At 38.1% G+C, this 12,235-nt stretch overlaps 1 protein-coding gene across 1 annotated transcript in view; it reads right to left on the reverse strand.

Annotated features, from left to right (window-relative positions):
* LOC126213446 (uncharacterized) overlaps positions 1–12,235 on the reverse strand; it is a 168,638-nt gene that overhangs the window by 11,949 nt on the left and 144,454 nt on the right. The window contains exon 7 of the mRNA XM_049941191.1: positions 11,366–11,569. Coding sequence (XP_049797148.1) covers positions 11,554–11,569 — 16 coding nt within the window. The 3' untranslated portion in view covers positions 11,366–11,553. The remainder of the gene's footprint in view (positions 1–11,365; positions 11,570–12,235) is intronic.

Here is a 12,235-nt window from a genome sequence, read left to right on the forward strand (position 1 = left end):
CAGATTATTCTCAGGGCCGAGAGCTGGCTGACATCTGAAGCGGAAAGCTCTGAGATATTTAGCGAGTCATGGAACGTATAGTGGAAAAACAGATTAGAGGGCATAGGAGGGGGAGTGTTTGTTGCAATTGACAAAAATATTGAGCTTGAAGTTAAGTGTGAGAGTGAAGTTATCTGACAGCATGTAACAGGTTTACATGAAACAAAGTTACTTGTTGGCTATTTTTACCGGCCACCATATACTGCAGTGACATTTCTTGAGGAATTCAAAGAATATCTATGGTCAGTAACGTGTAAATATCCAGATCAAGCGTAGTAGTTGGAATCAACTTTATTCTACTGAGTATAGACTGGGATATTCATGGATACATTGCAGAGGGTACAGACAAACATGCAAATTAGTTTTGAACATGTTTCCTGAAAACATGTCTTGAGCAGCCAGTTTGGCAGCCCACATGAAAGGAAATATCTTAGACGAGATAGCTACAAATAGGCCAGACCTTACCAACAACATCAGTATAGAAATGAGTATTAGAAATCATGGTGTCTTTATGGCAACTATGATTATGAAATTTAATAAATGAGTTAAGAAGGCTAGGAGAGTATTTCTGCTAGAAAGAGCAGATAAGCAGTCATTAGACACTCATTCACACAGTGAACTGACATCACTTAGTTCCAGTAAGAAGGATGTAGAGAAATTATGGGAAGTTTAAGCAGATTATAAATCATGCTTAGTAAGTGGGTTAAGGATGGAAAAGACCCACCATGTTTTAACAAGACTTGAAAATTGCTGATGAAGAAGAAGCTGCAAGTGATGACAAGGAGTGGTTAGTAGAGATACATGCGTGAAAAGATCTATGCATGAAGCATACAACTACTACCACCATCATACCTTAGAAAATATCTGATAGAAATCCTGAGAAAATTATGGTCTTATGTACAATGACGAAGTTGGTCTAAAGCACCCACCCAGTCACTTGTTGACCAGTCTGGTGTGGCAGTTGAAGATAGCAAAACAAAAACCGAAGTATTAAATTTCACATTCAAGAAATCATTCACACAGGAGAATTATACAAACATACTATCATTTGACTATCAAACAGACTCCTATATGGATGACATAGTAATAAGCATCTCTGGTGTGGAGAACAGAAAGGTTTAAAAACAACTAAATCACAAAGTCCTGGACGAATTCCAATTCAGTTTTTGAAGTGTACTCTACATCATTGGCCATTTATTTATCTTGCATTTATCGCAAATCTCTCACCCAACACAAAGTTCCAAGCCACTGGTGAAAAAGCACAGTGACTCCTGTGTATAATTAGGGTAAAATAACGGACCCACAAAATTACAGATCAATAGTCCTAACATGTTCACTACATAATCCTTGAACATACGCTCTGTTTTAATATAAAAAACTTTCTTGAGACTAAGAAGCTTATGTCCACAAATTAGCATGGTTTTAGAAAGCATCAATCGTGTGAAACTTAGCTTGCCCTTTTCTAACATGATATACTGTGAACAATGGATGAAGGGCAACAGGTAGATTCCATATTTTTAAATGTCTGGAAAGCATTTCACACAATGCAACACTGCAGACTGTTAAAGAACGTATGAGGCAGGTCAACAGATACGTCAGTCACTTGAATTCTCAAGTTACAGAACCCAGTATGTTGTCCTCGACAATGAGTGTCCAGTAGAGACAAGGGTATCATCAGGAATACCCCATGGATGTGTGATAGTAACGTAATTATTCTCGATATACATAAATGTTTTGTTGGACAGGTGGGCACCAATTGTGGTTTTTTTGTGGATGATGCTGTAGTGTACGTAAGGTGTCAAAGTTGAGTGACTAGTATGATATGTCAAGACTTAGGCTAAATTTTTAGTTGGTGTGATGAAATGCTGCTAGCTCTAAATGTGGAAAAATGTAAGTTAATGCAGATGAATACGAAAAACAAACACATAATCTTCGGATACAGCATTAGTAGTGTCCTGCTTGACACATTCAAGAAGTTTAAATATCTGGGCGTAATGCTGCAAAGCCATATATGGAACCAGCATATGAGGATTGTGGTAGGAAAGGTGAATGGTCAACTTCAGTTTATTTGGAGAATTCCAGGAAAGCATGGTTCATCCATAAAGGAGGCCACTTAACTAGTGTGACCTATTCTTGAGTATTGCTCTAGTGTTTGGAATGTGTAACAGGTCAAATTAAAGGAAGACGTCAAAGCAATTCAGAGGTGGGCTGCTAGATTTATTACTGGTAGGTTCGAACAATATGCAAATGTTATGGAAATGCTTCAGGAAATGAAATGGGAATCCATGGAGGGAAGGCGACATCCTTTTCATGGAATACTACTTAGAAAACTTGGGAAACTGGCATTTGAATCTCACTAAAGAAAGGTTATGATGCCTTAAAAAAAAAAAAAAAAAAAAAAAAAAGTGAGTTCTTAAGGGACCAAACTGCTGAGGTCTTCAGTCCCTAGACTTACACACTACTTAAACTAACCTATGCTAAGAACAACAAACAAACCCATACCCAAGGGAGGACTCTAACCTCCAGCAGGAGAGGCTGCGCAGTCAGTGACATGGCGCCCCTAACCATGCGGCCACTCCGCGCAGCTCTGCTGCCTTCAATAAACATTACACATAAAGGCCGCTAATATAAGATATAAGAAATCAGGGCTCATACAAAGACATATAGACAGTCGCTTTTTCCTCATTCTGTTTGCAAGTGGAACAGGAAAGGCTAGTAGTGGTAGGAGGTACCCTCCACCATATGACATAAGGTGAACTGTGGAGTATCAATACAGATGTAAATGTAGATAGAAACACAGTTATATGCACAATGAAAAGCTGCCAGAAGCAAAATGGCAGAAAAGCTCTACAAGAATTATTTTAACAAGGTGCATGTCCAAATGCATCATTAGTCAGCTTTATGTGAAGCTGGCGTATTCCAAGATACCGGCTGGACTCTAACCTCACCAAATAAGTGAGGAAAAAAAAAGTTATGCTGGGTGTACTGTCACAACAGGCACATTTGATGTGCACAATAGATTTGTGCATTTGAAGAAATCATCAACAATATTCCTCTCTACAACATGGGATATGCACCTGTAAAAATTTTGATTAACCAGGTGCCAGAGACCCTAATCAGGGATACACTGAGAAATATGCCACAGGAGAGTTATACATGGGACAATAAAAATCGGAAAATCAGAATAGAACCTTATCTGAAGGGCGAAGACACACAAGAGAAAGTACAGTAATCCAATACATTTGATAACATACAAGATTGGTGAGCTAGTGTTGGTACCAACACATATTCAATCTTAAAATGATGAACATGAGATAAAGTTCCATCATGCCTAAAAAGGACAATACAAAATCACAGATCAGAAGCATCTGAATAAATTGGAGCTTGCAGCTTGAAGAGTGTCAGAGTGGTAGGCAGTATGGCTGTGGACATGTAGAAAATGTACAGAGGTATTATGCTTAAAAACCAACAGACTAATGCCTTTGCATAAATTATAAATATTTCACTGTAAATATGATCCTTTTGCAAGAATTGCTAATTTCAATGATGTCCATTTTCAAATGTTGATATATGTGTTTTCTTGCTGCTTTGAAAACAATATTCAATTGAAAATTGGATTGAAATTAAATACATTGTATTTCTTAAACAGTTTGTGTCATGCATAAACAAACTTCTTAAGAAATCCGAATTGGTAGGGATTGATGAATGTGATGTGTGTGCTCTTTTAAGATATTTAAATCCAGACAACTGATGTGAAAATGAGGGAGCCATCACTATCTATGATTATATTTCTATCTCTATGATATTGCCATTACATTTGGGTAATTTTGTTCTTTCTTCTCCTTGTTTCCAGCTGGGGAGCTTTTACGATATTTCTGAAAATCCTTAGTTCTTGCGATTTTGAACCATTAAGTGAGGAGTATAAAGGTACAGATATCAATCATGTCCCAGACAGTCTTTTTTCCAGTGAGTTAGCATCGCTGCCTGGGAAGCCCCAATGTACTAGAAGGGTGCTGCTTGGCACCTGCCATTTGCTTTGGCGTCTGAGTCAGTCCCACCTGATGTGCCTACTTAAAGAGAAGATTGTGAGTGTGCCTGCAATATGTGTTAGGGAATAAAAGAGATTAATTTGTGGAACTGAACTTTTCAGATAGTCAGACACTGATTTTAAATTATGGATGACCATAAGGAATGCATCAGAAATGACAAACTCAATTCAAAAATATAAGTTCATAGGTATAAGCTCATAGTCTTCCACAGCTGGTGTCATTTTGAATAAAATAATTTTGAGTATCAGGCGGTGTCATTATAAAACATTTTTCAAAAAGTTGTAGAGCATAAGTGCAGTTGCATACCAAATGCAATTTGGCTCGTACAGACAATCTTGCTTATGGTTAAAGTACAGCAAAATGAATGTTGTCAAACCACTGTGTACTTCATTTAACCTGGTCATATTAATGATAGTGTTTTGGTTGAAGTTTCGTTTGAGGTTATGGGAACTGTAGACAGGGCATATGTCAGCAGACACATGGTTAGACATTTTCTCAGACTGGTGTGTGTACCTTGGGAGTATGTTTTCCCTCTATGTTGTCTAAATCATCAAGTACGATCAGCTATGAAAATTCAGATTGTCAAAATACCAAGTTATCTTAAATAAATGCAGCAGCAACACATAGATATTATTAAAAAAATAATTACTAGTTTGGGCCATTTACACAGCTGATGGGTTTATTAAACTTTTGAGAATGAAGAATCCAATGATGGAAGGGCAATTGCTTATGTAACTGGTATCCTAATTACCTGTACTTGACAACAAAAAGTTTTTAGCTATTGCCAGTCCCAGATCTATGATATTTCTGAACTGAGGCAAAAACGTAATAGTGCGCCCCCCCCCTCCCCTGCGAGCATTTCAGACAGGATGAAAAAACTTTGATTTTTCAAAATCCACACATCTTTCTGAAGATGTTTGACATACAAAACATATATATGTGAGGAACTGTAAAACGTCATTTGGTCGTAAGTCTGCCAAAGTGCAGTGCCATGTCTCTCAACAATTCTTCTTCTTCTTCTTCTTCTTCTTCTATCTCACATCACTGTATTTTGCTCTGTGGAATTCAAACATGTACATTTTCTAATGGAAGCCATCAAATCTATATTTAGGACAGTGGAAATTAAAATCTCCTGTGGTACCTCTCCTGCTCCCAGTTGGCCGGTTTGACATCCTATACTGGATGGGGTTATTTGTGACCAGGAGAATAAGAAATCTTCAGAAAATTTTCACTCTTTATTGCCTATTAGCTAATAACTTTCTCTTTCATGTGACATAAAATTAAATATAGGAAACACAAAAACAGTGGAGACGAAAAATCAACATGTTGTCGTCTAATACTGAAAAAGCTGTTAATACGGGTAGTACCCAAGACCAGTGTGGTTTCTTGATTTCATTATGTCTATTTTGTCACTGTCTATTAAACAAAATAGACCTTTCCAATATCGCACAAATTATAACGCATGCCAAATAAGCAAGACTGTTGTGGCACAATTGGTCATTTCTATCTATCTCATTTACATAAATAATGCAACAGAATATAATCTGATTTGATCCATTATAAATGGTTTTTGAAATAGAATTCATGAAGTACCAATATCAAATGCATATTAGGCCTACTACAAGCAAAAACTTTTGTTAGGAAATAGTTCCACATTTCATTCATATGCTCCTGTATCTCAAGCATGTGGCTAAATAATAGTAGTAGTAGTAGTAGTAGTAGTAGTAGCAAAATATTTTTATATAAATTTGAAATCATCACATTCTTTCACATCTTTTGTATGATGTCCCCATTTCTTCTCATTCCTTGTTACAACAAACATCACTAAGTGTGTAACTATCCCTGCCATTGTCAAAACATTGTCTCTGATTAACTTCACTAACCCTGCCAGAATCACCACTTCACTTATCCTACCTTCATTCTCCAGTTAGATGTTATTAAGAGTTCATACAACGAATTTTCCATGGTATTCTGAGAATAGAATTAAGCATCTGATATCCACGGACTGTGCAACTGGCCCTTAGTAGTGTAGCGATCTGTCAAAATTTCATTTTTTGGGATACAGCTAGAAGATAATATGTAATCTTTCATACCTGTTATTCCTGTTAGTCATTTATTTCCACTCTGGTAGTCTGAATATATGGATTTCACTAATAATTATAGCAATGCTAATCATTCGCACACCCTATCAACCACATAAACAAACAGCGATTGGCATTCACCGTTTCAGGTTTATTCAGCTCAGCTTATATATATCCCTGTCCCCTTTTGTCTGTGGGAAAGGGTTTTTTTTTATTATCTTTTTTTATTTCTAGATGTGGCAGGGATTCCCCTGCCAGAGACAACACAAACACCACACATGCTTTCAAAAATCAACTTATGATTTGTTAAGAAATCAACTTAGAATGTGTTCAAAAACCAACTGTGATCCATTTTAAAACATATGAATAATTGATAGACCCATGTGTGCTGGATGCTAGGCACTTGGTGAAACAAGCTCTTTTTCTTCAAGAATATTATTCTGTGGCATCTCCTAAAATTGCTGGTCAGGGCAGATACCCTGGTTTGCTCCCTTCCCCTCCCCCCAGAACTAGGGCTGGCTATTGCGCAACCCAGCCCCCCTCCCCCTCACCCTCCCACACCAGAATTTTCCCTGCCTGGTATAGCAACTTTGATCAGCTATCATGGTGGTAATAAATCTTCCTGCATGCTTCTCATATCTTTGTTGAACTAAATGAAAATCTGTAAAAAAGGGTTGTAGTATGTTGTTCTGTGCTGAATGTTTGCTGTACAAATGTTCTCATGATCTAAAACAGTCTCGTGTTCGCTGTGGATGATCAGCATTCGAAATGTCACCAAGCTGTAAGCAAGATGCCTACTATGGACTGACACAGTTTACAACAGGACAAGCATAATAGTAGTACAGGGAATGTCCCTTGCGAAATCCCTAGTCTAGGTGCCATAAGCAATCTCAAAAATCACAAGATGGTAAAACAGTGTCTAGTTTGCTCTGTTTTATATGCACTTCAGTGGCTTTCTCTTCACGGCAGGCCCCTGACTGGACCCTATAAGTGTAAGGAAGGATAAGAGTTCAGTTGCAGGAAATGTAGCTATTGGGCTTAAGTAGATGCCACTGCTTGTATTCAGGGGTGACAGATGATATCATGATCCCAAGTTTTTCACAGCCTGAGCCCTGGAGCTGCTGAAATCCAATGCATATTTGTACTGATATTAACAGCTCTCAAAAGCAGAAAAGGTTTGCAGTGTTTTAGGGTGACTAGTAACATTGCTTGTAAAGTTTATCTTGGAACAGTAACCGAAACAGAAAAGATTGTTATCCTTGAGTAAATGTCAGATGGATTCAAACAGCTGGTGCCTAATCTCAGTCCTCGCATATGCATCATATGAAACCAGTCACACAGGTTGTGCGAGTAATTCTATCTGTAAGCCCACTTCTACATAATCAGACATTTTGGCCTGACTGCAAAGGAGTATTATAAGGTTTACGAAGAGACTTAGGCGTGGTTTGCACCGAGATGATATGTGATATGGCATGTTGAAATAAAGGTGACACAATGCTTGTCTGTGCGACACACATGTTCCCACTGGCATTATACCATAAGTGACACAATATGCCACACAGCTCACCATACGACAAGTGCCAATCTAGTTTCTGTTTCAGTTGCAATCATGAGCTCTTCTTAAGAGGACTTTATTGAGGCTTATCATCATTTAAAGGTCATAAAACTGAAAATAGAAGGAAGTACTGGGTGTACTCATGTAATTCTATAAACATCAACCATAATTCAGCTGTAGTTTCTCATGAGGTCATGAAACACGAACACAAATTCAATGAATTCTACAGACTGAGTCCAGACAGTTTCTACCTTTGAAGCAGTTAGTATCAGCGACTCTAAAAAACGCAAGACACAAATTTTGGGCTTGCTGCTACTTTTTTTACTGAGAAGCTACTCAATACCATAATGAAAGATGATGCAAGTTTTTGAGTGATATTATAAATGTCACTATGAAAAGTTTATTTTTAGTAAGACTACCTAGTACAGTACTTTATTCGACATGGTACATACATAAGAAATGCTTGCAACTTAATAAAACTGGGATAGTATTTCTAAAACTACTCAGTTTCACAAAGGTGTATATGGTTCAGCTGGAGATGCATTCAGAAGAAACTCTACTGGATTTGAACAGGGATGAGTCACAACTGATGGTGTAGTAGTGGGTAGTGAATTTTGTGTAAGGGTAGACAATGTACTTGAAGAAATGAAAGGAGCCCATGATGATTGATAAAATTCTGATGTCTCCTTCTGAGCTTCATCCAGCTGCTCTTCCGAAGCAATATGAACTGAGCTTTTAGATTTCTTTCCTGTATCACAGAGCTTCCTGAAGTCAAGGAGCAATGCCTAATAAAACATCCATTCAGCTTCATCAGTTGATGAGTCCTGCTGTCTCTTCATTTCAGTAAGTATTTTTATTTCCAACATCAGCTTGAATTGGCACCATACAAAAATGAGAACCACAAGGCAGCTTCACACTCTGGATGGGACACCACAGCAGGCAGCAAAAGCTTTGTATGAAGTGCTTAGCTGCCAATCTCATAATGGACAAACTCCAATATCTCTCTCGTATTTTCTTGAGAGGGAAATGAGGTATGCTCTCCTTCCACCATTAAGAATAATTTCACCCTATTACCTACATTACATATGCAGCAACATATGCCAAAACTGCACCAAATTTAGATTGGCACGTGACTACATTTTGCATGGTGTTTTACTTCACTTCGAAGTTTCACAGTAACTATGAGCAATAATCAAAAGAAAACAGTTGATTACCAGGTTGTTATATCACACTGTAAGATGTGAAAAAAATTAATGGTTTTAGTGAATGGGTTCCTTAAAATCAACCTCTTTAATTACACAGCACTGCACGCTGTATGTCAGTCAGCAGTAGATACATGTTAAACAGTCTGTTTGGTCTCTCAGAAATTCACTTTTCCCACATAAGCTTCTGCACTTGATGAAAGAATTTAGATCCCTCAGTTATTCTGTTCTGTACTTCTAATTTAGAACAGCCATTCCTTGAAATTGTACTTTTCAGGTAACTGAAAGCTTTCATACATTCAGTTTTCTCTGTATATAGCAACAGGCTGCCTTGGGCAAATGTCATGATCATAATCATTGCTATATTTTTACTATTGCTTAGTGTCACATGGTACTCTTTAAAACTTGGAGTTCCATGCATTCAATCTACCATGTATCTCTAGTTCTGTTTATTCCCAAACAGCTACATCATAAGCAAAGACTAAAGCACTGAGATCATATCCTATCTCCTTGTTTTCCTTTATAATCACATCCATAAGGACAATAAAAAGTTGTATAAAATATTCTCAGACTTTTTGCTATATCAATTCATCATGATTACTTAAATGGTCTTCACCAGGAGATCTAACTATCAAAACTGCTGCAGTGGTGTCCTTTATATAGCACTACATAGCTTCTAAGTGGTTGATAATTATGTAATGCTGTTGCAGATGGTGTCAATGTCTGTGCTGGTGGTGCCACTGCCCCCATAGTAGTGTAAACACTGAAACAAATATCTCTGCCTCTTCTCTGCATCGAGAAATTGCTTCTATGTAACACTAAGATTATATCTGCTGTCATGGTTGACATTCTATTTGCACATTCTTATTTCCACAGCCTCTATAATTACAGAATCCCAGTGAGTAGGAGCCTGACAAACTTATGTTTCATCAAATAGTATTTTGTGTTTCTCTGTGATGATGTGCTCAGCAACTGCAGATTTCCCCAGTTCTCGATTGTTAATGTGCCATTGGTGTTCTGCAGAGCTGTCGATAAGGGTACAGATGGGCTGGCCAATTTAACTGCTTCTATTCTCCTAAGGGATGTTATAAATCCCAGGGATCCTGAGGTCTAGACTTCCTTAACAGGGCATCTCCTTTATCTTCTTAGGAGGGTGAAAGATAGGTCTTGTACCTCACCTTCCCAAGACTCTGTTTTGTTGGATGGAGTGTCTCAGAGAAGAAGGAACACAGTTGGTGGCTTGTCAGGTGACTGTTCCATACATTTTTCATATTTCTTTTTCTTGGAGAATGTTAACTTCATATCAAGCAAACCACAGCTGTTCTTATGGAACATGTAATTCAGAAGATGAATTTGGAAATCCAAGTGGTCCTCATTAGCAATAGTTTTTCCTCTGTGTACCAATGTATTTAAAACTGCTCCTTTCTGCTGCAGATGATGAAAACTCTGGAAACAAAGATATAAATCAATGCATGTCCGTTTGCAGTACACTGAGTGGCCGAGACACCTATCCAACTTTCAATTTACCAAAACATCTAAAAATGGCAGCCTTCCTTCTTTTCCTATTTCAGCAGCAAACTGGATGTTAGGTGAAAGCTGTTCATATGTTTGAGGAAGTTCTCAAGAGCTTCTACACCATGGGGTCAGATCATAAACATGTAGTCAACATGACAACATCTCAAAAGGAAGATGGGTGAAGGGGAGCCAAATTTAGTGCACATTCCTCAAAATTTCCCATCAAAAAGTTGGCTACTGCTGGAGACAATGGAGAACGCCTACCATTTCCGTCCATCACTTCATAAAATTTATCGTCATACAAGAAATAAGTGGTTGTCGTAACATGTCAGAACAAATTTATCGTTTCACGAGAAAAATGCTTGGCCAACAGTTTCAATACGTCCTTCACAAGAACTTTTCTGAATAGTGAGGTAACTAATCTCCTTAATTTTCTCAATGAACATGTGAAAGTTTCTGATGTGATGTTTGCAGTGCTCAACTGTCAGAATCATTAACTTAGTTAAATATTATGCCAGCCTGTAGGCAGGAGCACCAATAGTGCTAAAATTGGCCTTCATGGAATACTTTCCTTCTGGATTTAGGTAAACCATACAGCCTGGGGAGTCTAGGAGCACATGCTCCAAGATTTCTGACAACATCTTCTGATAGAATAGAATTCTTCAGGAGTTCCACCATCTTTGTGCTGTATGACACAGTGAGGTCCTGTTTTAGGTACTTGTACATGCCATCCTCCAACAACAATGCCACTTTGCTGTGATATTCTAAAGTATTAAGAACAACTGTGGCATTTCCCTTGTCAGCAAAAGTACCACAAGCTCTTCATCTTTCCACAAAGCATGGAGCCCTTCTCTCTCTGGTCTGCTGATGTTAGATTTAAGCAGCTTGGCTTGAGGATAAAATGCAACTGGTGGCAAGTCTTACCTCGTCGATGGTGTCTTTTGAGAGATGTCACACTGCCTGTTCCACTCCACTAATGAAATCCACAACAGGCACAGTGTGTGGTGTACAAGTGAAATTCAATCCATTATTGAGGGCCGAGATGGTACCTTCTCCGTGTTCTTGTCCGATAGGTTGATGACAGTGTGTGCCATTCATGGGACCACTCCCAGTCAAGAGATGACAGAACTGCAGATAAAAAGACATGGTAATTATATAAACAGCATGCATTAGCATCCAGTTCATGTACTGTATGTCGAATTCTATCTTTAAAAACTGCTGGCTGGTCTTCCGTAACATATTATTCACTCCTGCCAACCTTATATGATGTTTAACCACAGAAAACTTGAGGAAGATCTCCTTATCCCAATAACATTACAGAAGTTACTTAGTAACTCTGCATTTTTTACACTCAGCTTCTCCAGATGATGAACCTGGCATGCAATGTCCTCCCTGCAGAAGAAATTAATATGAGACTGCTGTATAAAACATCACTGGATTTCTTGCTATGTGAAGTTTGCTGTGGTTAAACATCACATAAGCTGGCAGTAGGATCCTGAACTATACTCCCATTTTCTCTTTCTACTGCTTTTATGCCTTTGCTTTCTGATGATCTGCTCTTTCCAACCTGTATGGCATTTTCTTGTTTCCACTGACGTCCTCCTCCAGTCTTTGGATGAGTATATCCCAACTCCTCTCCTTTTCTTCCTTCTAAACCTTTATAACCCTAGGTTTTGTTTCTTTCACCATGTCATGTTTTTCTTTGCTATGTACTGTTCTTTTAATACCTTCCTTTACCCTGTCATTCCACCAGGTAGTTTCCTTCTGTTTTACTTTATCACTTGTTTTACACAG

The sequence above is a fragment of the Schistocerca nitens genome, chromosome 11 (genome assembly GCF_023898315.1).
Source record: "Schistocerca nitens isolate TAMUIC-IGC-003100 chromosome 11, iqSchNite1.1, whole genome shotgun sequence".
Lineage (NCBI taxonomy): Eukaryota > Metazoa > Arthropoda > Insecta > Orthoptera > Acrididae > Schistocerca > Schistocerca nitens.